General features: G+C 56.9%; 2 protein-coding genes and 1 long non-coding RNA gene across 3 annotated transcripts; 2 read left to right on the forward strand and 1 right to left on the reverse strand.

Annotated features, from left to right (window-relative positions):
• Nucleotides 1–7,365: 7,365 nt before the first annotated feature.
• Nucleotides 7,366–26,081, reverse strand: LOC142079790 (uncharacterized). Its single transcript, XR_012672789.1, has 4 exons — nucleotides 26,033–26,081; nucleotides 24,330–24,467; nucleotides 7,990–8,109; nucleotides 7,366–7,887 (listed from the first exon to the last, which is right to left on the reverse strand). It is a non-coding gene; the product is annotated as an uncharacterized LOC142079790 (long non-coding RNA).
• On the forward strand, nucleotides 16,338–16,646 carry LOC142079788 (feather beta keratin-like). Its single transcript, XM_075144535.1, has one exon. It carries the CDS (start codon nucleotides 16,338–16,340, stop codon nucleotides 16,644–16,646), a length of 309 nt encoding a protein of 102 aa, XP_075000636.1.
• Nucleotides 22,833–23,141, forward strand: LOC142079789 (feather beta keratin-like). The gene has a single exon (XM_075144536.1). The coding sequence runs from the start codon at nucleotides 22,833–22,835 to the stop codon at nucleotides 23,139–23,141; it is 309 nt and encodes a 102-aa protein (XP_075000637.1).
• Nucleotides 26,082–26,669: the final 588 nt, after the last annotated feature.

The following is a 26,669-nucleotide window of genomic DNA, read 5'->3' on the forward strand; positions in this document are numbered from 1 at the left end:
GGAAATGGCCTCAAGTTGCGCCAAGGGAGGTTTAGATTGGACATTAGGAGAAATTTCTTTACTGAAAGAGTGGTTCAGGCCTTGGAACAGGCTGCCCAGGGAAGTGGTTGACTCACCATCCCTGGAAGTATTGAAAAGACGTGTAGATGAGGCGCTTAGGGACATGGTGTAGTGGGCATGGTGGGGTTGGGTGGACGGTTGGACTCGATGATCTTAGAGGTCTTTTCCAACCTTCATGATTCTATGATTCTGTGATTCTATGATTTCCCCTTCGTTAATCCACGCCGAACACTCCCCATCACCTTCTTGGCCCTCCTGGGCTTGGCAGTGCTTTCCGGGACCATTTCCTCCACCGCCTTCCCCACAAACGAGGTCAGGCTCACCAGCCTCTACTTTCCCACATCCTCCCTCTTCATCTTCTTCAAGATACAATGGGTATGAGCGTCTTCCAATCTTCAGGAACTGTCCTCAGCCACCATGACCTTGCCAAGCTGCTGGAGAGTGGCCTCCCAAGGACATCAGCCAGCTCTCTCTGCATTCGTGGATGCAGCCCCTCAGGCCCCGTAGACTGACGTACACCCAGTCGCACAGCACTCCTTATTAACTCCCTTCATCTTCCTCAGCAACAAGCACTGCTCGACAAACAGCCTGCCAAACACTCACCTTGGCTCAATTGGGGCAGGCCTTGCCACCCATCAACCCTTCGGCATGATCCGCCACCACCAGGGCCTCGGCTCTGCAGCCCCATGCACCATGCTCACCTCCAACTCCCCTTGCCAATCTCCAAATCCTCTTTCTGCCCATCCAACACCTTGCAGAGAAGTGGCCTCACCCCACGGCACTCACCCCAAGTCAAGACCCCAAAGGCCCTGCCTCACTCATGGGCTCTCCAGAAACTCACCTGCCCTTGCAGGGTGCCCCATATACAATCACAGAGTCATTTAGGTTCGAAAAGACCCTTAACAGTATCGAGTCCAAATGATAACCTAACCCCTACCAAGTCCACCACTAACCCATGTCCCTAAGCACCATGTCTACACGTCTTTAAAGACCTCCTAGGATGGTGACTCGGGCACTTCATGGGGCAGCCTGCTCCAGTGCTTGATAACCCTTTTGGTGATGACATTTTTCCTAAGATCCAATCTAAACCTCCCCCGCTGCAACTTGAGGTTCTTTCCTCTTGTCCTATCCCTTCTTACTAGGGATAAGACACTGACATCCACCTCATTACAACCTTCTTTCACGTAGTTGGAGGGAGCGATAAGGTCTCCCTGTTGGAGAAAGTTAGCCAGACTAGGCCACGGTGGGAAAATTCTGAGTCATGCTGAGAAGGGAGAAAAGAAAGTCATGCTGACCTTGCTCTGTGCAGATAAGCAACTTTGAGAAAGTACAGTATAAGAAAAACAGGATGGAACCCGGACCACGTAGCAGTAACCAAAAGTAGGAGGAATATGATAATGTAATTTTTAGAGCTAAGCCAATGATTGTGAGACAAGTATGCATAAGGTAGAACTTAGTGTATAAATATGTGTAGTGTTTTACAATAAAGTTGAAGCTGGCCTTATCACTCACATTGAGTCGACTGCTTGCCTTCCCTCACTCGTCGCATCTCCCCTCAGCCTTCTTTTTCTGCAAAGTAAACACCCCAGTTCCCTCAATTGCTCCTCATGAGTCTTGTCCTCTACACTCTTCACCAGCTTCGTTGCTCTTCTTTGGACACGCCAGAGCCCCGGCTGCCAATGTGCCAGCCCCCGCTAAGGGGAGCGCTACGGAGGGGCCAGCACAAGCCTTTGGCGAGCGTGGCAGGGCTCCCCACATCACAGGGCTCCCGAGCTCTGAACCAGGGCTGCCAGGACAACGGCCTGCTCTCGCAAACAGCCCTCCTCTGCCTGCTTGCACTGCCACCCCCAGGGACGCCACCAACGGGGCACAAGCCCAAACAGGCAGCCGCCTTTCTCCCACCTACAACCTTACCAGCAAGAGGGGCACCAGGACACCCACCCAGCACAGCCAACTCTGCAAGGCCAGGCCTAAAGACAGGCTTAGCCAGCTGGCACCAAGGCAGGGAGGGACCCAATGCATTGGAAGGGGCAGCGCCTCACCCCCGGCACACCTCCAAACACCACACAAGCCTTCCAGGCCTGCGAGGAAATGGGGCCCCCTTTTCACCACGCACCGGCAAACCACACCACACCAGTGCCACGGGATGACCTCACTGGTGACACCCCACCTCTCCTATGCTTTGGCCACGTCTTCTGCCCGCCCTGACACGCACCATCAACACCAAGCCCTTGGCCTCTAATACTCTCACTTAAAAGCTGCCGCCAGGGCCAAGTGGACACGTCCTCACCAGGAGGACATGAAAAGGAGAATTGCGGGAAGGAAAACACACCCCACCTCATTATTCGCGAGGCTGTGGCGTGCAACAGCTGCTTGCTGCAAAATGCCGTCATGCGCAAAGGCTGTCCCGCCCCTCGGGGACCAGCATAAAAGCCGGCCCAGCGCCTCTCTCCCTCACACACTTCTCCTGACGCCTTCTCCTCTGCCATCAACAAGGTGAGCCTGAACCCCCTTCCCCTCCTTCTCCTGCCCAGCCTTGCCCCTCTCTTCCAGCACGCCTTGTCCCCAGCCTCAGCACCCCTCACGCTTCCCCTCTGCCACGCTCCCCACAGCCCCACACCAGGCCTCCCCACTCCCTCGCCCTCCTGCAACACCGCCCCTCGCACCCCCACGCCCCTCCGCTTTCTCAACGCCCTCTCTTCCAGGGCCCCTCCACACCACACACATGGCCTGCTACGACCTCTGCCGCCCCTGCGGACCCACCCCGCTGGCTAACAGCTGCAACGAGCCCTGTGTCAGGCAGTGCGAGGCCTCCCACGTCATCATCCAGCCTTCCACCGTGCAGGTCACCCTGCCAGGACCCATCCTCAGCTCCTTCCCCCAGAACACCACCGTCGGATCCACCACATCGGCTGCCGTGGGCAGTGCCCTCAGCTCCCAGGGAGTGCCCGTCTCCTCTGGTGGTTTCGGCTACGGCTACGGCCTCGGAGGCCTGGGCTGCTTCGGCGGCGCAAGAGGCTGCTACCCCTGCTAAGGGCCCTCGCCACCACCCCTGACACCAACCACCCACACCCTGCAAGCCACCGCATGGATTGAGGACGCACCTCTGGGCCCTTCTTGGCACGTGGACCTGCCGTCCACAGCTCCTCCTCTCAAGGATCAAACAAGGAAGCAGGGAAGGGGCCAGCCTGGGCTGCCTGGAAACATGGCCCATGGACCTCCTCCTCTCCTCCCACTTCTTTTTTGTATCGCCCCTTCTGCTATGACCAGTGCTCTCCACTCCAAACACCTTCTCACAAGCCAAAGACCACGGGGGACTTTTGGTGTGCCACTCCCACTGCAGGGCAGGAAGACCTCGGTGCTCTGGATAAATCGTCTGCACGTAAGGGACCTCGGCTCATGGTCGCCCTACCTGCACCTCACACCGGCTCCCTTCCAATTGGCACTCCTGTCTTTTCACTGTTTTTTTTTCCCTCAATAAAGTTCTCCTGCATCCCAGCCTGACACGCCTCCACTTCCTTTCTTCTCCCAAGGCTCTTCCAACTTCACCCAGCACAAAGCCAGGGCTCAACAGGCCATCGGGGTGGGTGGAAAACAGACACAAGACCTCTCCTAGCAAAGAGGCCACCACAACCAACACCTCCACAGACTGGCACCTGAGGAGCTTCCAGAACATGACACAAGCCCATCACTTGCCCAAACAAAGGCTTCGACATGACAACGCTCCCATGCGCACGCCTCTCATGACGTCTCCCCGTGCCACACGGGTTCATTGCCACCTCGTGGTCCAGTTGTTCTCCACCAGAACCACAAAGTCCTTCTCTGCTAAGCTGCTCTCTGCCTCATTGGCCCCCAGCCATTCCTGCTACCTGGGGTGACTCCTCCCCAGAAGCAGGATGCTGCATCTCCCCTCGTTCAACTCCATGAGCTGTCCACTCTGTCCACTCCGCTATGTCCAGTGCAAGGAAATCAGGTAGCTCCCTCAGCATTCCTGGGTTCAAACCATCTTTCCCCATGGACTTATGTACATCCAGTTACACAACCCCCCTTTCTGGGGGGCAGCCGTGAGTCCACTAGCATTCCCAGCACAGCCCAGTACGCCTCTTGCCAGCCACGCACTCCAGCACCCATCAACACAGAAGCACAGATACCCTTCCTACCTCACCTCCTCTTCCTCACCAACAAGCACTGCTCGCACAGTGAATAACCCTCAAGACACTCACCTCCGCTGAATGTGGGCAGGTCTTGGGAGTCTGGAGAGGTCCTCACTGAGCGGAAGCTAGCAAACATTATTCCAATTTCTTAAAAGGGCGTGAGTGAAGAGCCAGGAAACTGCAGACCTCTTACTCCAACCTCAGTACCTGGAAAAATTATGGAGAAGGTCCTACTGGGTCCTGTTGAAAGGAATTTCAAGGAAAATGCAATCATCAGGCACAGACAACATGGGTTCACCAAGGGAAAGTCCTGCCAGGCTAATTGGATATCCTTCTACGATAAGGTCACCCGCCTCGTGGGTAAAGGGGAGGCCGCGGATGTAGTTTTTCTGGATTTTAGTAAGGCTTTTGATCCTGCCCCTCTCAGCATCCTTCTGGACAAGTTGGCCAACTGTGAGATGAGCAGGTACACGCTGCGCTGGGTGAAGAACCGGCTGAACAGCAGGGCTCAAAGGGTTGTAGTGAATGGGGCCACATCTGGCTGGCGACCGGTCACCAGCGGTGCACCTCAGGGCTCCGTTCTAGGGCCAGTTCTGCGAAGGAGTTTTTATCAATGCTCTGGATGCAGGAGTTGAATGCACCATTAGCAAATTTGCTGATGATACCAAACTGGGAGGTGCTCTTGACACTCCTGAGGGACAAGAGACCTTGCAGAGGGATCTGCACAGACTGGAGCACTGGGCAATCATCAATGGCATGAATTTAACACGAACAAATGCCGGATTCTGCACCTAGGACGGAGTAACAGGGAACACAAGCACAGACTGGGAGAGAAGTGGCTGGAGAGCAGCCCTGCAGAAAGGGATCTGGGGGGGCTGGCTGACAGCCGCCTCAACAGGAGTCAGCAGGGTGCCCTGCCAGCCAAGAGGGTAAACCGCATCCTGGGGTGCATCACACGCAGGACAACCAGCCGGTCAAAACAGGGGATTATCCTGCTGGAAGGAGGAGGAAGGAGGAGGAAGGAGGAGTTCCAGGTGGAATGGACCTACAACGATCACCTAGTCCAACTGCCAACTAGCGTTGGACTAGATTTAGCGTTGGTGCGGACTCACCTAGAGCACTGTGTGCAGTTCTGGGGCCCACAATTTAAGAAGGATGTGAAGGTCCTTGAATGCGTCCAGAGGAGGGCAACAAAGCTGGTGAAAGGCCTGGAAGGCATGTCCTGTGAGGAGTCGCTAAGGGTTTTCGGTTTGTCTGCTTTGGAGAAAAGGAGGCTGCGGGGGGACCTCATTGCTCTCTGTAGCCTCCTGAGGAGGGAAAATGGAGAGAGGTGCTGAGCTCTTCTCCCTGGGATCCAGTAACAGGAGTCATGGGAATGGTTCAAAGCTGCATCAGGGAGGTTCAGAACTGACATAAGGAAACATTACTGAGAGGGTGGTCAAATCCTGGAACCGGCTTCCTAGAGAGGTGGTGGATGCCCCACGCCTGTCAGTGTTTAAGAGGCATTTGGAAAATGCCCTTAACAACCTGCTTTAACTTTTGGTCAGCCCTGAAGCGGTCAGGCAGCTGGACTAGGTGATCGTTGTAGGTCCCTTCCAACCGCACTGGTCTAGGCTAGCCTAGTCTGCTTCATCAACCCTCCGGCACGCAAACAGCACCTCGAGGTTCTCAGCTGCACAGCCCAGCATGGACACCTCCCATTTCCCCTCCACAATGTCCAATCCCACTCTGGCCCCACAAACACTGCACAGAGAAGTGGCCTCACCCCTCGGCCCTCACCCCAAAGAAAGACCCCAAAGGCAGTCACTCACCAGCCTCCCCCGCCTGCCGCTCCCGCTCCCCCTGGGCCTCTCACGGGCCTCACCAGCTCTCCCAGAGCTCACCAGCCTCAGCCCTGCAGCCGCAGCCTTCCCTCACCACAGCCAGGCACTCCCTCAGCACCCTCAGCAACCTGCCAATCAGGAGGCACCTGACAACCTGCCAATCAGGAGGCGGCTAACAACCTGCCAATCAGGAGGCACCTGACAGGCACCAGCTGCTGCAGAAGATCCCAGAAGTTTCCAGAAGGCCCCTGTCAGGACCCCAAAATCAACACCTCTGGTTCAATAAAGAGATAAGCTTTTAGATAATAAATAGATAATAAGGCCCCCAAAACAACTGCTGGGAGGGGCGGGGGGTGAACGAGGCACTGAATGAGTAGAAATGCTGCTGAAAACCAAACCAAGCGCCCCACCCGAAACCAGTTGGGGGGCTCAGAGGGGTGAGATGGAGGGAAAATGCCCTGATTAAATAACACCCCCCAAAAAATGCCACAATCAATAAATACGTCAACAGACCCTGCACTTCTTGCCCATGTTGCAAGGTGCTAGGGACACCCGTTCAGGGTCCTCTGTCATGGCCCCCCCTTGCTGTGGTCCCCAGCCCAGCTGCCTGGCAGTCCCCATGACACCATCTTCCCTCACGGTGGGGTCCTGGGGCCACCTACACAGGGTCCCGTGTCCCAGTCCCCCCTTGATTCAAGGACCCTGGGCAACCCATGCAACCCATGCTTGGTGCCCATGGCACCACTCACCTTGCTGTGGCGCCCTCAGCTGACCCAAGGGCAGGTCCGTGTTGCACTGTCAGCCTGGCTCTACCACCGTGGGAGTCCCCACGCCATGGTCTCACCTTGCTATGGGATCCCCAGGCCACCATACCCTCTTCACTGCAGGGTCCCACAGTGACCCATGCAGGGGGTCTCCGGACCACCATCCTCCCTGCTGCAGGGTCCTGGACCACTTGTGTAGGGGACCCCAAGCCACCATGCCTCTGCTCTGAGGTCACACAGAAAGCCACCTGTATGAAGTCACCATCCTCCTCAGTGTGGGGTCCCTGAGGCACAGCATGGGGCACTGAGGACCAGGTGCAGGAACAAGCCCATGACCCTGCTCTGCTGTGAAGATGGGCTTCTGTGGTGGGTTGCCCTTGGCTGGACACTAGGTCCCCGCCACTATCGCTATCGCTCCCTTTCCTCAACCAGATAGGGGGAGAAGAATACGACAAAAGGCTCCTGAGTCGAGATAAGGACAGGGAGATCACTCACCGATTACCATCACGGGCAAAACAGACTTGACTCGGGAGTTTATTAGTTTATTACCAATCAAAAGTCAGAGTAGAATAATGAGAAATAAAAACACATCCTAAAACACCTTCCCCACACCCCTCCCTTCTTCCGGGCTCAACTTCACCCCCAAATTCTCTACCTCCTGCCCCTAAGCGGCACAGGGGGATGGGGAATGGGGGTTGCGGTCAGTTCATCACATCTCTCTGCCGCTCCTGCCTCTTCACACTCTCCCCCTGCTCCAGCATGGGGTCCTCCACAAATTCCTCCCGTGGGATCCTTCCCACAGGCTGCAGTTCTTCATGAACTGCTCCAACATGGGTCCTTCCCATGGGGTGTAGTCCTTCACAAATAGACTGCTCCAGTGTGGGTCCCCCACGGGGTCACAGCTCCTGCGAGAAGACCTGCTCCAGCATGGGCTCGTCTCCACAGGGAACCAGGTCCTGCAAGGAGCCTGCTCCAGCACGGGCTCTCCACGGGGTTACAGCCTCCTTCGGGCACATCCATCTGCTCCCACGTGAGGTCCTCCATGGGCTGCAGGTGGATATCTGCTCCACCATGGACCTCCATGGGCTGCAGGGGGACAACCTGCTTCACCATGGACTTCACGAAGGACTGCAGGGGAGTCGCTGCTCCGGTGCCTGGACCACCTCCTCCCCCTCTTTCTTTACTCACCGTGGTGTCAGTGTTGCACACAACACTGCAGAGCTGCTTCTCACATATTCTCCCTCCTCTCTTCTGGCTGCTCTTGCACAGCAGTTTTTTCCACTCCTTCAATATGTTGCGAGAGTGGCACTACCGCCATAGAATCATCGAATCATTGAGGTTGGAAAAGACCTCTAAGATCATGGAGTCCAACTGTCAACCCAACACCACCATGTCCCTAAGCGCCTCATCTACACGTCTGTTAAATACTTATAGGGATGGGGACTCCACCACTTCCATGGGCAGCCTGTTCCAAGGCCTGACCACTCTTTCAGTAAAGAAAGATCCAATCTAAACCTCCCTTGGTGCAACTTGAGGCCATTTCCTCTCATCCTATTGCTGTTCCTTGGGAGAAGAGACCAACACCCACCTCACTACAACCTCCTTTCAGGTAGTTGTAGAGCGCGATGAGGTCTCCCCTCAGCCTCCTCTTCTCCAGGCTAAACTGTCCCAGTTCCCTCAGCCCCTCCTCATAAGGCTTGTGCTCCAGGCCCTTCACCAGCTTCGTTGCCCTTCTCTGGACACGCTCCAGCACCTCAATGTCCTTCTTGGAGTGAGAGGCCCAAAACTGAACACAGTATTCAGGGTGCGGCCTCACCAGTACCGAGAACAGAAGCACGATCACTTCCCTGCTCCTGCTGGCCACACTATTTCTGATACAGGCCAGGATGCCATTGGCCCTCTTCGATACCTGGGCACACGGCTGGCTCATGTTGAGCCGGCTGTCAGCCAGCACCCCCAGGTCCTTTTCCTCTGGGCACCTTTCCAGCCGCTCTTCCCCAAGCCTGTAGCGTTGCCTGGGGTTGTTGTGGCCGAAGTGCAGGACCCGGCACTTGGCCTTGTTAATTGACCTTGGCCCATCGATCCAACCTGTCCAGGTCCCTCTGCTGAGTCTTCCTACCCTCGAGCAGATCAACACTCCCGCCCAACTTGGTGTCATCTGCAAACTTACTGAGGGAGCACTCGATCCCCTTGTCCAGATCGTTGATAAAGATATTGAACAGGACCAGCCCCAGTACTGAGCCCTGGGTAACACCGCTCGTGACCGGCCGCCAACTGGATTGAACTCCGTTCACCACAACGCTCTGGGCTCGGCCGTCCAGCCAGTTTTTTACCCAGCGAAGAGTGTACCTGTCTAAGCCGTGAGCCGCCAGCTTCTCTAGGAGAATGCTGTGAGAGACAGTGTCAAAGGCTTTACTGAAGTCCAGGTAGACCTCATCCACAGCCTTTCCCTCATCCACTAGGCGGGTCACCTGGTCATAAAAGGAGATCAGGTTGGTCAAGCAGGACCTGCCTTCCATGAACCCATGCTGGCTGGGCCTGATCCCCTGGTTATCCCGGACATGGCTTGTGAGCGCCCTGAAGATGAACCGCTCCATAATCTTGTCATTCGGCCACATAGATTCATGAGTGTCCAGGTGGTGTTAACAGCTTCCTCTTGGATTATGGGGGGTTTATTCTGCTTGCTGTCCCTGTCTCCAGCTCAGGGGGCTGAATATTCTGAGGATAACTGCTCTGACTCTTAAAGACTGAGGCAAAGAAGGCATTAAGTACCTTTTCCTCATCCTTGGTGGCAACGTTCCCCCCTGCATCGTTGCTGATTAGCTCAGCATTGGCAAACAGCGGGTCCATCCTGGACCCAGCTGGACCTGGCTCTATCAGACATGGGGGAAGTGTCTCGTACCTTCTCACAGAATTCACTCCTGCAGCTTCCCCACTACAAAAACCTTGCCACGCAAACCCAATCCACCCAGCTAAAATCTTACCAGCCATAGGAGCAGCAAGAAACCCACAGCCAACGTTCAAGGCCAGGCCTAAAGACAGGCTTAGCCAGCTGGCACCAAGGCAGGGAGGGACCCAACGCATTGGAAGGGGCAGCGCCTCACCCCCGGCACACCTCCAAACACCACACAAGCCTTCCAAGCCTGCGAGGAAATGGGGCCCCCTCTTCACCACGCACCGGCAAACCACACCACACCAGTGCCACGGGATGACCTCACTGGCCACACCACACCTCTCCTAAGTTTTCGCTGCATCTGCAGAATGCCCTCACATGCACCTTTCATGCAAAACCTCCCAAATACTACTCTCCCTTAAAAGCTGCCGCCAGGGCCAAGTGGACACGTCCTCACCAGGAGGACATGAAATTGGAGAATTGCGGGAAGGAAAACACACCCCACCTCATTACTCGCGAGGCTGTGGCGTGCAACAGCTGCTTGCTGCAAAATGCCGTCATGCGCAAAGCCTGTCCCGCCCCTCGGGGACCAGCATAAAAGCCGGCCCAGCGCCTCTCTCCCTCACACACTTCTCCTGACGCCTTCTCCTCTGCCATCAACAAGGTGAGCCTGAACCCCCTTCCCCTCCTTCTCCTGCCCAGCCTGGCCTGTCTCTTCCAGCACGCCTTGTCCCCAGCCTCAGCACCCCTCACGCTTCCCCTCTGCCACGCTCCCCACAGCCCCACACCAGACCTCCCCACTCCCTCGCCCTCCTGCAACACCGCCCCTCGCACCCCCACGCCCTCCGCTTTCTCAACGCCCTCTCTTCCAGGGCCCCTCCACACCACACACATGGCCTGCTACGACCTCTGCCGCCCCTGCGGACCCACCCCGCTGGCTAACAGCTGCAACGAGCCCTGTGTCAGGCAGTGCGAGGACTCCCGCGTCATCATCCAGCCCTCCACCGTGCAGGTCACCCTGCCAGGACCCATCCTCAGCTCCTTCCCCCAGAACACCGCCGTCGGATCCACCACATCGGCTGCCGTGGGCAGTGCCCTCAGCTCCCAGGGAGTGCCCGTCTCCTCTGGTGGTTTCGGCTACGGCTACGGCTTCGGAGGCCTGGGCTGCTTCGGCAGCAGAAGAGGCTGCTACCCCTGCTAAGGGCCCTCGCCATCACCCCTGACACCAACCACCCACACCCTGCAAGCCACCGCATGGATTGAGGACGCACCTCTGGGCCCTTCTTGGCACGTGCACCTGCCGTCCACAGCTCCTCCTCTCAAGGCACCAAGCAAGCAAGCAGGGAAGGGGCCAGCCTGGGCTGCCTGGAAACATGGCCCATGGACCTCCTCCTCTCCTCCCACTTCTTCTTTGCATCACACCTTCTGCTATGACCAGTGCTCTCTGCTCCAAACACCTTCTCACAAGCCAAAGACCCGGGGGACTTCTGGTGTACCGCTCCCACCGCAGAGCAGGAAGACCTCGGTGCTCTGGATAAATCAACTGCACGAAAGGGACCTCGGCTCATGGTCGCCCTACCTGCACCTCACACCGGCTCCCTTCCAAATGGCACTCCTACCTTTTCAATTTTTTTTTTCCCCTCAATAAAGTTCTCCTGCATCCCAGCCTGACACGCCTCCACTCCCTTTCTTCTCCCAAGGCTCTTCCAACTTCACCCAGCACAAAGCCAGGGCTCAACAGGCCATCGGGGTGGGTGCAAAACGGACACAAGACCTCTCCTAACAAAGAGGCCACCACCACCAACACCTCCACAGACTGGCACCTGAGGGGCTTCCAGAACATGACACAAGCCCATCACTTGCCTAAACAAAGGCTTCGACATCACAACGCTCCCATGCGCACGCCTCTCATGACGTCTCCCCGTGCCAGCACACACCTGACTAACTCTCTTCCCCAGCATGACTCTCCGGCCCTCCCACCAAACACAATCATAGAATCCGTTAGTTTGGCAGGAACTGCTGCACAGCCGGTGCTTCAACGGTCAAGCAGCGGCCCTGGTCAAGCAGGGCCAGCTACAGCAGGTTGTCCGGGACCATGGCCAGGCGGGTTTTCAGGATCTCCAAGGATGGAGGCTCCACCGCCTCTTCCACTCTTTGACCACCCTCACACTGAAAAAGGCTTGCCGCCTTTGCCCATGGAATTCCATCTGTTTCCCCTTGTGCCCATGGCCTCTTGTCCTGACACTGATCACAAGCCTCTGGGCCCAGCCCTTCAGCCACTTTGCAGTCCACCTCCCTGGCCACTCACACAGCCCCTACCTTCTCAGCTTGTCTAGGAGCAGCTAATGGCAGACAGCGACAAAGGCTTCATTCAAGTACAGCTCAGCAACAGCCACTGCTCCTCCCTCCTCCAACACTCAGTCGCTTCAACCCGGAAGATGCGGAGGTCGGTCAAGCACCTCTCCATCGTTTACCAGCAGTCCTGGTTAACAGGGGAGGTCCCAGACGACTGGAGGCTCGCCAATGTGACGCCCATCTACAAGAAGGGCCGGAAGGAGGATCTGGGGAACTAGAGCCCGGTCAGCCTGACCTCGGTGCCGGGGAAGATTATGGAGCGTTCGTTTAGAGTGCGCTCACAAGCCATGTCCGGGACTACCAGGGGATCAGACCCAGCCAGCACAGGTTCATGGAAGGCAGGTCCTGCTTGACCAACCTGATCTCCTTCTATGACCAGGTGACCTGCCTCGTGGATGAGGGAAAGGCTGTGGATGAGGTCTACCTGGACTTCAGTAAAGCCTTTGACACTGTCTCTCACAGCATTCTCCTAGAGAAGGTGGCGGCTCATGGCTTAGGCAGTTACACTCTTCGCTGGGTAAAAAACTGGCTGGACGGCCGAGCCCAGAGAGTTGTGGTGAACGGAGTTAAATCCAGTTGGCGGCCGGTCACGAGCGGTGTTCCCCAGGGCTCAGTTTTGGGGCCGGTCCCGTTCAATATCTTTATCAACGATCTGGACGAGGGGATCGCGTGCTCCCTCAGTAAGTTTGCAGACGACACCAAGTTGGGCGGGAGTGTTGATCTGATCGAGGGTAGGAAGGCTCTGCAGAGGGACCTGGACAGGCTGCATCGATGGGTTGAGGCCAATGGTATGAGGTTCAAGAAGGCCAAGTGCCGGGTCCTGCACTTCGGCCACAACCACCCCATGCAACGCTACAGGCTTGGGGAAGAGCGGCTGGAAAGCTGCCCAGAGGAAAAGGACCTGGGGGTGCTGGTCGACAGCCGGCTGAACATGAGCCGGCAGTGTGCCCAGGTGGCCAAAAAGGACAACGGCATCCTGGCCTATATCAGAAATAGTGTGGCCAGCAGGATTAGGGAAGTGACCGTGCCCCTGTACTCGGCACTGGTGAGGCCACACCTCGAATCCTGTGTTCAGTTTTGGGCCTCTCACTCCAAGAAGGACATTGAGGTGCTGGAGCGTGTCCAGAGAAGGGCAACGAAGCTGGTGAAGGGCCTGGAGCACAAGTCTGATGAGGAGGGGCTGAGGGAACTGGGACTGTTTAGCCTGGAGAAGAGGAGGCTGAGGGGAGACCTCATCGCGCTCTACAACTCCCTGAAAGGAGGTTGTAGTGAGGTGGGTGTTGGTCTCTTCTCCCAAGTAACAAGCAACAGGACGAGTGGAAATGGCCTCAAGTTGCGCCAAGGGAGGTTTAGATTGGACATTAGGAGAAATTTCTTTACTGAAAGAGTGGTCAGGCCTTGGAACAGGCTGCCCAGGGAAGTGGTTGACTCACAATCCCTGGAAGTATTGAAAAGACGTGTAGATGAGGCGCTTAGGGACATGGTGTAGTGGGCATGGTGGGGTGTCGTGGTTTAACCTGGAAGGCAGACAAATACCACGCAGCCGCTCACTCACTCCCGCCGCCCCCCCAGTGGGACGGGGAGAGAATCGGAAGGGTAAGAGTGAGAAAAACTCGTGGGTTGAGATAAAGACAGTTTAATAAAACAGAAAAGGGAGAATAATGATAATAAATAATGATAGAATATACAAAATGAGTGATGCACAATGCAATTGCTCACCACCCGCGCTGACCGATAACCAAGTAGCGATCCGTACTTCCTGGATCAAGCCTACCGTTCATATACTGAGCATGACGTCACATGGTATGGAATACCCCATTAGCGAGCTGGGCTGGCTGTCCTGATTATGTTCCCTCCCATCTTGTGTACCTAGCTCAGTCAGTAGGCACGGGAGCTGGCCTTGGACTAGGAGGGCACTTAGCAACAACTGAAAACATCAGTGTGTTATCAACATTCTCCTCATACTAAATCCAAAACACAGCACTAGGAAGAAATTTAACCCTATCCCAGCCGAAACTAGGACATGGGGTTGGGTTGACGGTTGGACTCGATGATCTTAGAGGTCTTTTCCAACCTTCATGATTCTATGATTCTGTGATTCTATGATTTCCGCTTCGTTAATCCACGCCGACCACTCCCCATCACCTTCTTGGCCCTCCTGGGCTTGGCAGTGCTTTCCGGGACCATTTCCTCCATCACCTTCCCCACAAACAAGGTCAGGCTCACCAGCCTCTACTTTCCCACATCCTCCCTCTTCATCTTCTTCAAGATACAATGGGTATGAGCGTCTTCCAATCTTCAGGAACTGTCCCCAGCCACCATGACCTTGCCAAGCTGCTGGAGAGTGGCCTCCCAAGGACATCAGCCAGCTCTCTCCGCATTCGAGGATGCAGCCCCTCAGGCCCCATGGACTGACGTACACCCAGTCGCACAGCACTCCTTATTAACTCCCTTCATCTTCCTCAGCAACAAGCACTGCTCGCCTGACAAACAGCCTGCAAAACACTCACCTTGGCTCAATTGGGGCAGGCCTTGCCACTCATCAACCCTTCGGCATGATCCACCACCAGGGCCTCGGCTCTGCGGCCCCATGCACCATGCTCACCTCCAACTCCCCTTGGCAATCTCCAAATCCTCTTTCTGCCCATCCAACACCATGCAGAGATGTGGCCTCACCCCTCGGCACTCACCCCAAGTCAAGACCCCAAAGGCCCTGCCTCACTCACCGGCTCTCCAGAAACTCACCTGCCCTTGCAGAGTGCCCCATATACAATCACAGAGTCATTTAGGTTGGAAAAGACCCTTAACAGTATCGAGTCCAAATGATAACCTAACCGCTACCAAGTCCACCACTAACCCATGTCCCTAAGCACCATGTCTACACGTCTTTAAAGACCTCCTAGGATGGTGACTCGGGCACTTCCTGGGGCAGCCTGCTCCAGTGCTTGATAACCCTTTTGGTGATGACATTTCTCTTAAGATCCAATCTAAACCTCCCCCGCTGCAACTTGAGGTTGTTTCCTCTTGTCCTATCACTTCTTACTAGGGATAAGAGACTGACATCCACCTCATTACAACCTCCTTTCACGTAGTTGGAGGGAGCGATAAGGTCTCCCCTCAGCCTTCTTTTTCTGCAAACTAAACACCCCAGTTCCCTCAACTGCTCCTCATGAGTCTTGTCCTCTACTCCCTTCACCAGCTTCGTTGCTCTTCTTTGGACACGCCAGAGCCCCAGCTGCCAATGTGCCAGCCCCTGTTAAGGGGAGCGCTATGGAGGGGCCAGCACAAGCCTTTGGCGAGCGTGGCAGGGCTCCCCACATCACAGGGCTCCCGAGCTCTGAACCAGGGCTGCCAGGACAACGGCCTGCTCTCGCAAACAGCCCTCCTCTGCCTGCTTGCACTGCCACCCCCAGGGACGCCACCAACGGGGCACAAGCCCAAACAGGCAGCCGCCTTTCTCCCACCTACAACCTTACCAGCAAGAGGGGCACCAGGACACCCACCCAGCACAGCCAACTCTGCAAGGCCAGGCCTAAAGACAGGCTTAGCCAGCTGGCACCAAGGCAGGGAGGGACCCAATGCATTGGAAGGGGCAGCGCCTCACCCCCGACACACCTCCAAACACCACACAAGCCTTCCAGGCCTGCGAGGAAATGGGGCCCCCTCTTCACCACGCACCTGCAAACCACACCACACGAGTGCCACGGGATGACCTCACTGGTGACACCCCACCTCTCCTATGCTTTGGCCACGTCTACTGCCTGCCCTGACACGCACCATCAACACCAAGACTTTGGCCTCTAATACTCTCACTTAAAAGCTGCCGCCAGGGCCAAGTGGACACGTCCTCACCAGGAGGACATGAAATTGGAGAATTGCGGGAAGGAAAACACACCCCACCTCATTACTCGCGAGGCTGTGGCGTGCAACAGCTGCTTGCTGCAAAATGCCGTCATGTGCAAAGGCTGTCCCGCCCCTCGGGGACCAGCATAAAAGCTGGCCCAGTGCCTCTCTCCCTCACACACTTCTCCTGACGCCTTCTCCTCTGCCATCAACAAGGTGAGTCTGAACCCCCTTCCCCTCCTTCTCCTGCCCAGCCTGGCCCCGCTCTTCCAGCACGCCTTGTCCTCAGCCTCAGCACCCCTCACGCCTCCCCTCTGCCACGCTCCCCACAGCCCCACACCAGGCCTCCCCACTCCCTCACCCTCCTGCAACACCGCCCCTCGCACCCTCACGCCCCTCCGCTTCCTCAACGCCCTCTCTTCCAGGGCCCCTCCACACCACACACATGGCCTGCTACGACCTCTGCCGCCCCTGCGGACCCACCCCGCTGGCTAACAGCTGCAACGAGCCCTGTGTCAGGCAGTGCGAGGACTCCCGCGTCATCATCCAGCCTTCCACCGTGCTGGTCACCCTGCCAGGACCCATCCTCAGCTCCTTCCCCCAGAACACCACCGTCGGATCGACCACATCGGCTGCCGTGGGCAGCGCCCTCAACTCCCAGGGAGTGCCCGTCTCCTCCGGCGCCTTTGGCTATGGCTACGGCTTCGGAGGCCTGGGCTGCTTCGGCGGCGCAAGAGGCTGCTACCCCTGCTAAGGGCCCTCGCCACCACCCCTGACACCAACCACCCACACCCTGCAAGCCACCGCATGGATTGAGGACGCGCCTCTGGGCCCTTCTTGGCACGTGGACCTGCCGTCTAAAGGCACCTGCTCCTCCGTCTAAAGGCACCAAGCAAGGAAGGAGGGAAGGGGCAGCCTGGGCTGCCTGAAAACATGGCCCATGGACCTCCTCCTCTCCTCCCACTTCCTTCTCTGCATCGTCCCTTCTGCTATGTTCATCACCCTCCGCTGCAAATTCCTTCTCACAAGCTGAAGACCACCAGGGCCTTCTGGTGTGCCGCTCCCACCGCGGGGCAGGAAGACCTCAGTGCTCTGGATAAATCGACTGCACGCAAGCGACCTCGGCTCATGGTCGCCCTACTTGCACCTCACACCGGCTCCCTTCCAACTGGCGCTCCTGCCTTTTCACTGGTTTCTTCCCCTCAATAAAGTTCTCCTGCATCCCAGCCTGACACGCCTCCTCTTCCTTTTGTTCTTCCAAGGCTCTTCTAAACTCACCCAGCACAAAGCCAGGGCTCTACAGGCCATCGGGGTGGGTGCAGAAGGGCTACAAGACCTCTCTTAGGAAGTACGTCCCCAGCAACACCACCACCACCACAAACACAGAGCAGCACTGGGGGGCTTCCAGCCCCTGACACAAGCCCTTCACTTGACCAACAAAGGCGTGCACATGCTAATGCACTTCTACTCAGGCCTCTGTCGCAAGCTCCCCATGGCAGCACGCGCTTGACCAACCCTCTTCCCCAGCACGACTCTCTGGCCATCACAGCAAGCAGAATCACAGCAAACGGAATCATTGAGCGCGCAAGGATCCTCTGCAGATCATCTACTTCAACCCAAGCAGGGCCAGCTCGAGCAGGCTCTCCAGGACCATCTCCAGTCAGGGTTTCAGTATCTCCGAGGATGGAGACTCCAACACCTCTCTGTGCAACCGCTTCCACTGCTTGACCACCCTCACACGGAAAAAGGCTTGCCTTCTCTTCCAAGGGAATGGCACCTCTCTTCAGCTTTCTCCACTCGCTCTTGCCCTGGCCGTGGGCACCCATGAGAAGCGTCTCGCTCCCCTGGCCTCATTCCCTCCCATCCAGCATTTAGACGCACGGATGACATCTCCCCTGCACGGCCTTGCCTCCCGGCTGAAAAAACTCCCAACTCTCTCACCTTCTCCTCACTGGAAGGATGCTCCAGTCCCGGCAGTGTCTTGGTGGGACTCCAAGCTGCACTCCACTCGCTCCACTAAGTCCACGTCCTTCTTCCGCTGGGGAGCCCTCAGCCGGACACAGGTCTCCACATGGGGCCTCACCAGTGCTGAAGAGAGAGCAACATCACCTCCCCCGACCTGCTGGAAACGCTCTTCCCAATGCCGCCCTGCAGAGTCTTGGCCTCTTTTGCCTCAAGGGTGCATTGCTGCCTCATAGTCAGCTTGTCCTCCGCCAGCACCACAGAGTCAGAGAATCATAGAATGGTTTGGGGTGGAAGGGGCCTTTAAAGGTCATCTACTCCAACCCCCCTGACATGGACAAGGACATCTTTCACTAGATCAGGTTGCTCAGAGCCCCATCCAACCTGACCTTGAATGTTCCCAGGGATGGGGCATCTACCACCTCACTGGGCAACCTGTGCCAGGGTTTTACCACCCTCACTGGAAAAAATTTCTTCCTCGTATCTAGTCTAAATCTCCCCTCTTTCAGTTTAAAACCATTCCCCCTTGTCCTGTCGCAACAGGCCCTGCTAAAAAGTCTGTCCCCACCCTTCTTATAAACCCCTTTAAGTACTGAAAGGCCGCAATAAGGTCTCCCCGAAGCCTTCTCTTCTCCAGGCTGAACAACCCCAACTCTCTCAGCCTTTCTTCCTAAGAGAGGCGTTCCATCCCCCTCATCATTTTCATGGCCTCCTCTGGACCTGCTCCAACAGGTCCATGTCTGTCTGGTGCTGAGTGTTCCAGAGCTGGACGCAGTGCTCCAGGGGGGTCTCACCAGAGCAGAGCAGAGGGGCAGAATCCCCTCCCTCGACCTGCTGCCCACGCTGCCCAAGATACGGTTGGCCTCCTGGACTGCGAGCGCACATTGCCGGCCCATGTCCAGCTTTTCATCCACCAGTACCCCCAAGGCCTTGAGCAGCAGGGCTGCTCCCCATCCCTTCAACCCCCAGCCTCTATTGAGACTGGGGGTTGCCCCGACCCAGGTGCAGGACATTGCCCTTGGCCTGGTTGAACCTCATGAGGTTCACACGGGCCCACTTCTCAAGCTTGTCCAGGTCCCTCTGGAGGGCATCCCGTCCCTCAGGCGTGTCAACTGCACCACTCAGCTTGGTGGTGTCTGCAAACTTGCTGAGGGTGCACTCGATCCCACTGCCTATGTCATTGATGAAGATATTAAACAGTACTGGTCCCGATATGGATCCCATGTCCACTGATGCAGTCACTCCATCAGAGAAGGCCGCGAGGTTGGTCAGGCAGGACTTACCCTTGGTGAAGTCCTTGCTGAAGGACTTGCCTTGCTGGCTGTCTCCAATCACCTCCCTCTCCTCCATGCGCCTTAGCAGAGCTTCCAGGAGGAGCTGTTCCATGATCTTCCCACACACAGGGGTGGACTGACTGGCCTGTAGTTCCCCGGCTCTTCCTTTTTTTCCCTTTTCAAAAATGGGGCTTCTATTTCCCCTTTTCCACTCAGCGGGAACTTCACCGGACGGCCACGACTTCTCAACTACCATGGATAGTGGCTTATCAGCTTCATCCGCCACTTCCCTCAGGACCCGCAGATGGATCTCATCGGGTCTCATGGACTCGTGCACCTTCAGGTTCCTTAGGTGATCTCAAACCTGACCTTCTCCTACAGTGGGTGGCTCTTCATTCTCCCAGTCCCTGCCTTTGCCTTCTGCGGCTTAGGCGGTGAGGCTCGAGCACTTGCTGGTGAAGACCGAGACAAAAAAGTCATTGAGTACCTCAGTCTTCTCCATATCCCGGGTAACCACGTCTCCCGATTCGTTCTGGAGTGAGCCCACATTTTCCCTCGTCTTCCTTTTATCCCCAACGAACCTATAGAAGCTTTTCTTGTTGCCCTTGATGTCCGTGGCCAGATGTAATTCCATCAGGGCTTTAGCTTTCCTAACCTGATCCCTGGCCGCCGGACAATTCCTCTGTATTCCTCCCAGGCTACCTGTCCTTGCTCCCACCCTCTGTAGGCTTCCTTTTTCTGTTTGAGTGTGTGCGGGAGCTCCTTCTTCATCCATGCAGGCCTCCCGGCGTTTTTGCCTGACTTCCTCTTTGTTGGGATGCATCGCTCCTCAGCTTGGAGGAGGTGATCCCGGAATATTAACAGGCTTTCTTGGGCCCCTCTTCCCTCCAGGACTTTATCCCGTGCCACTCCACCAAGCACATCCCTGAAGAGGCCAAAGTCTGCTCTCCTGAAGTCCAGGGTAGTGAGCTTGCTGTGCGCCCTCCTCGCTGCCCTGGGGATCTTGAACTCCACCGTTTCAGGGTCACTGCAGCCAAGGCTGCCCTTGACCTTCACATTCCCCACCAGCCCCTCCTTGTTGGTGAGAACAGGCTCCAGCATAGCACCTCTCCTCGTTGGCTCCTCTACCACTTGGAGAAGGAAGTTATCAGCCACGCATTCCAGGAACCTCCCGCACTGCTTACGCCCTGCCGTGTTGTCCCTCCAACACATATCGGGCTGGTTGAAGCCCCCCATGAGGACCAGGGCTTGGGAACGTGGGGCTGCTCCTATCTCTCTAGAGAGGGCCTCATCCGATCCGTCTTCCTGCTCAGGTGGCCTGTAGCGCACCCCCACCGCAATGGCATGCTCAGCAAAGCTGCTTTCCAGCCTGTCGGCCCCCAGCGCGTCCTGGGGACCAGCGCTAGTCCTGCCCAGAGGCAGGACTTGGCATTTCCCCCTGTTGAACTTCACGAGACTCCTCTCTGCCCCCTTCGCCAGCCTCTCCAGCTCCCTCTGAATGCTGGCACAACCAGCCGGTGCCTCAGACACTCCTCCAGGCTTTGCAGCATCTGCCAACTTGCTGAGGGGGCACTCCCTCCCACTGCCCACCTCACTGACGAGCATGTGCAACACTGTTGTCCCCGTGGAGCCGAGTCCACTTAAGGCTACACCACTTAAGGCTTGCCTCCACCTGGGCTTTGGGACACTCATCACAAGCCTCTGGGCCCAGCCCTTCCACCACTTTGCAGTCCACCTCACTGGCCACTCACACACCCCGTCCTTTCTCGGCTTCTCTAGGAGCACGCAAGGGGAGAAAGCGTCAAAGGCTTTACTGAAAAGTCCAGGTGAACACCAGCCACGGCTCTCTCCTCGTCCACAAAGCTAGTCACTTCAACGTAGAAGACACGGAGGTCGGTCAAGCACCATTTCCCCTTCAGAAATTCACGCCGACCACTCCCCATCACCTTCTTGTCCTTCCTGGGCTTGGCAGTGCTTTCCTGGACCATTTCCTCCATCACCTTTCCCGGAAAAGAGATCAGGGTAGGCAGCCACTTGTTTCCCAGGTCCTCCTTCCTGATCTGCTTCAAGATAGGAGAACTCTGAGCTCTCTTCCAGCCATCAGGAACCGCACCCAGGCACTAAGACCTTTCCAAGATAATTCAGAGGGGCCTTACAAGGGCATCAGCCAGCTCCCTACGCGTTCATGGCTACGACCCAGAAGGCCCCACAGACTTCCTGCCATCCAGACACACACACTCCTTCCTACCTCCCTTCATCTTCCTCAGCAACAAGCACTGCTCGCCTGACAAACAGCCTGCAAAACACTCACCTTGGCTCAATTGGGGCAGGCCTTGCCACTCATCAAGCCTTTGGAACGCAGCCACCACCACCAGGGCCTCGACTCTGCGGCCCCGTACACCATGCTCGCCTCCAACTCCCCTGGGCGATCACCAAATCCTCTTTCTGCTCCTCAAACACCATGGAGAGATGTGGCCTCACCCCTCGGCACTCACCCCAAGTCAAGACCCCAAAGGCCCTGCCTCACCAGCCTCCCCTGCCTGCCGCTCCCGCTCCCCCTCTGCCTCTCGCCACACTCACGGGCTCTCCAGAAACTCACCTGCCCTTGCGAGGTGATCCACATCAAGCACTGTGTCACGCCAGAGCCCCGGCTGCCAATGTGCCAGCCCCCGCTAAGGGGAGCGCTACGGAGGGGCCAGCACAAGCCTTTGGGGAGCGTGGCAGGGCTCCCCACATCACAGGGCTCCCGAGCTCTGAACCAGGGCTGCCAGGACAACGGCCTGCTCTCGCAAACAGCCCTCCTCTGCCTGCTTGCACTGCCACCCCCAGGGACGCCACCAACGGGGCACAAGCCCAAACAGGCAGCCGCCTTTCTCCCACCTACAGCCTTACCAGCAAGAGGGGCACCAGGACACCCACCCAGCACAGCCAACTCTGCAAGGCCAGGCCTAAAGACAGGCTTAGCCAGCTGGCACCAAGGCAGGGAGGGACCCAATGCATTGGAAGGGGCAGCGCCTCACCCCCGGCACACCTCCAAACACCACACAAGCCTTCCAGGCCTGCGAGGAAATGGGGCCCCCTTTTCACCACGCACCGGCAAACCACACCACACCAGTGCCACGGGATGACCTCACTGGTGACACCCCACCTCTCCTATGCTTTGGCCACGTCTTCTGCCCGCCCTGACACGCACCATCAACACCAAGCCCTTGGCCTCTAATACTCTCACTTAAAAGCTGCCGCCAGGGCCAAGTGGACACGTCCTCACCAGGAGGACATGAAATTGGAGAATTGCGGGAAGGAAAACACACCTCACCTCATTATTCGCGAGGCTGTGGCGTGCAACAGCTGCTTGCTGCAAAATGCCGTCATGTGCAAAGGCTGTCCCGCCCCTCGGGGACCAGCATAAAAGCCGGCCCAGTGCCTCTCTCCCTCACACACTTCTCCTGACGCCTTCTCCTCTGCCATCAACAAGGTGAGCCTGAACCCCCTTCCCCTCCTTCTCCTGCCCAGCCTTGCCCCTCTCTTCCAGCACGCCTTGTCCCCAGCCTCAGCACCCCTCACGCTTCCCCTCTGCCACGCTCCCCACAGCCCCACACCAGGCCTCCCCACTCCCTCGCACTCCTGCAACACCGCCCCTCGCACCCCCACGCCCCTCCGCTTTCTCAATGCCCTCTCTTCCAGGGCCCCTCCACACCACACACATGGCCTGCTACGACCTCTGCCGCCCCTGCGGACCCGCCCCGCTGGCTAACAGCTGCAACGAGCCCTGTGTCAGGCAATGCGAGGCCTCCCACGTCATCATCCAGCCTTCCACCGTGCAGGTCACCCTGCCAGGACCCATCCTCAGCTCCTTCCCCCAGAACACCACCGTCGGATCCACCACATCGGCTGCCGTGGGCAGTGCCCTCAGCTCCCAGGGAGTGCCCGTCTCCTCTGGTGGTTTCGGCTACGGCTACGGCCTCGGAGGCCTGGGCTGCTTCGGCGGCGCAAGAGGCTGCTACCCCTGCTAAGGGCCCTCGCCACCACCCCTGACACCAACCACCCACACCCTGCAAGCCACCGCATGGATTGAGGACGCACCTCTGGGCCCTTCTTGGCACGTGGACCTGCCGTCCACAGCTCCTCCTCTCAAGGATCAAACAAGGAAGCAGGGAAGGGGCCAGCCTGGGCTGCCTGGAAACATGGCCCATGGACCTCCTCCTCTCCTCCCACTTCTTTTTTGTATCGCCCCTTCTGCTATGACCAGTGCTCTCCACTCCAAACACCTTCTCACAAGCCAAAGACCACGGGGGACTTTTGGTGTGCCACTCCCACTGCAGGGCAGGAAGACCTCGGTGCTCTGGATAAATCGTCTGCACGAAAGGGACCTCGGCTCATGGTCGCCCTACCTGCACCTCACACCGGCTCCCTTCCAATTGGCACTCCTGTCTTTTCACTGTTTTTTTTCCCCTCAATAAAGTTCTCCTGCATCCCAGCCTGACACGCCTCCACTTCCTTTCTTCTCCCAAGGCTCTTCCAACTTCACCCAGCACAAAGCCAGGGCTCAACAGGCCATCGGGGTGGGTGGAAAACAGACACAAGACCTCTCCTAGCAAAGAGGCCACCACCACCAACACCTCCACAGACTGGCACCTGAGGAGCTTCCAGAACATGACACAAGCCCATCACTTGCCCAAACAAAGGCTTCGACATGACAACGCTCCCATGCGCACGCCTCTCATGACGTCTCCCCGTGCCACACGGGTTCATTGCCACCTCGTGGTCCAGTTGTTCTCCATCAGAACCACAAAGTCCTTCTCTGCTAAGCTGCTCTCTGCCTCATTGGCCCCCAGCCATTCCTGCTACCTGGGGTGACTCCTCCCCAGAAGCAGGACGCTGCATCTCCCCTCGTTCAACTCCATGAGCTGTCCACTCTGTCCACTCCGCTATGTCCAGTGCAAGGAAATCAGGTAGCTCCCTCAGCATTCCTGGGTTCAAACCATCTTTCCCCATGGACTTATGTACATCCAGTTACACAACCCCCCTTTCTGGGGGCAGCCGTGAGTCCACTAGCATTCCCAGCACAGCCCAGTACGCCTCTTGCCAGCCACGCACTCCAGCACCCATCAACACAGAAGCACAGATACCCTTCCTACCTCACCTCCTCTTCCTCACCAACAAGCACTGCTCGCATAGTGAATAACCCTCAAGACACTCACCTCCGCTGAATGTGGGCAGGTCTTGGGAGTCTGGAGAGGTCCTCACTGAGCGGAAGCTAGCAAACATTATTCCAATTTCTTAAAAGGGCGTGAGTGAAGAGCCAGGAAACTGCAGACCTCTTACTCTAACCTCAGTACCTGGAAAAATTATGGAGAAGGTCCTACTGGGTGCTGTTGAAAGGAATTTCAAGGACAATGCAATCATCAGGCACAGACAACATGGGTTCACCAAGGGAAAGTCCTGCCAGGCTAATTGGATATCCTTCTACGATAAGGTCACCCGCCTCGTGGGTAAAGGGGAGGCCGCGGATGTAGTTTTTCTGGATTTTAGTAAGGCTTTTGATCCTGCCCCTCTCAGCATCCTTCTGGACAAGTTCCAACTGTGAGATGAGCAGGTACACGCTGCGCTGGGTGAAGAACCGGCTGAACAGCAGGGCTCAAAGGGTTGTAGTGAATGGGGCCACATCTGGCTGGCGACCGGTCACCAGCGGTGCACCTCAGGGCTCCGTTCTAGGGCCACTTCTGCGAAGGAGTTTTTATCAATGCTCTGGATGCAGGAGTTGAATGCACCATTAGCAAATTTGCTGATGATACCAAACTGGGAGGTGCTCTTGACACTCCTGAGGGACAAGAGACCTTGCAGAGGGATCTGCACAGACTGGAGCACTGGGCAATCATCAATGGCATGAATTTAACACGAACAAATGCCGGATTCTGCACCTAGGACGGAGTAACAGGGAACACAAGCACAGACTGGGAGAGGAGTGGCTGGAGAGCAGCCCTGCAGAAAGGGATCTGGGGGGGCTGGCTGACAGCAGCCTCAACAGGAGTCAGCAGGGTGCCCTGCCAGCCAAGAGGGCAAACCGCATCCTGGGGTGCATCAAACACAGGACAACCAGCCGGTCAAAACAGGGGATTATCCTGCTGCATTCAGCATTGGTGCGGCCTCACCTTGAGCACTGTGTGCAGTTCTGGGGCCCACAATTTAAGAAGGATGTGAAGGTCCTTGAATGCATCCAGAGGAGGGCAACAAAGCTGGTGAAAGGCCTGGAAGGCATGTCCTATGAGGAGTCGCTAAGGGCTTTGGGTTTGTCTGGTTTGGAGAAAAGGAGGCTGCGGGGGGACCTCATTGCTGTCTGCAGCCTCCTGAGGAGGGAAAATGGAGAGAGGTGCTGAGCTCTTCTCCCTGGGATCCAGTAACAGGAGTCATGGGAATGGTTCAAAGCTGCATCAGGGAGGTTCAGAACTGACATAAGGAAACATTACTGAGAGGGTGGTCAAATCCTGGAACCGGCTTCCTAGAGAGGTGGTCGATGCCCCACGCCTGTCAGTGTTTAAGAGGCATTTGGAAAATGCCCTTAACAACCTGCTTTAACTTTTGGTCAGCCCTGAAGCGGTCAGGCAGCTGGACTAGGTGATCGTTGTAGGTCCCTTCCAACCACACTGGTCTAGGCTAGCCTAGTCTGCTTCATCAACCCGCCGGCACGCAAACAGCACCTCGAGGTTCTCAGCTGCACAGCCCAGCATGGACACCTCCCATTTCCCCTCCACAATGTCCAATCCCACTCTGGCCCCACAAACACTGCACAGAGAAGTGGCCTCACCCCTCGGCCCTCACCCCAAAGAAAGACCCCAAAGGCAGTCACTCACCAGCCTCCCCCGCCTGCCGCTCCCGCTCCCCCTGGGCCTCTCACGGGCCTCACCAGCTCTCCCAGAGCTCACCAGCCTCAGCCCCGCAGCCACAGCCTTCCCTCACCACAGCCAGGCACACCCTCAGCACCCTCAGCAACCTGCCAATCAGGAGGCACCTGACAACCTGCCAATCAGGAGGCGGCTAACAACCTGCCAATCAGGAGGCACCTGACAGGCACCAGCTGCTGCAGAAGATCCCAGAAGTTTCCAGAAGGCCCTTGTCAGGACCCCAAAATCAACACCTCTGGTTCAATAAAGAGATAAGCTTTTAGATAATAAATAGATAATAAGGCCCCCAAAACAACTGCTGGGAGGGGCGGGGGGTGAACGAGGCACTGAATGAGTAGAAATGCTGCTGAAAACCAAACCAAGCGCCCCACCCGAAACCAGTTGGGGGACTCAGAGGGGTGAGATGGAGGGAAAATGCCCTGATTAAATAACACCCCCCAAAAAATGCCACAATCAATAAATACGTCAACAGACCCTGCACTTCTTGCCCATGCTGCAAGGTGCTAGGGACACCCGTTCAGGGTCCTCTGTCATGGCCCCCCCTTGCTGTGGTCCCCAGCCCAGCTGCCTGGCAGTCCCCATGACACCATCTTCCCTCACGGTGGGGTCCTGGGGCCACCTACACAGGGTCCCGTGTCC

The sequence above is a fragment of the Calonectris borealis genome, chromosome 2 (assembly GCF_964195595.1).
Source record: "Calonectris borealis chromosome 2, bCalBor7.hap1.2, whole genome shotgun sequence".
Lineage (NCBI taxonomy): Eukaryota > Metazoa > Chordata > Aves > Procellariiformes > Procellariidae > Calonectris > Calonectris borealis.

Coding starts and splice junctions, on each gene's coding strand:
- LOC142079788 (XM_075144535.1), top strand. CDS start 16,338: ATGGCCTGCTACGACCTCTGCCGCCCCTGCGGACCCACCCCGCTGGCT.
- LOC142079789 (XM_075144536.1), top strand. CDS start 22,833: ATGGCCTGCTACGACCTCTGCCGCCCCTGCGGACCCGCCCCGCTGGCT.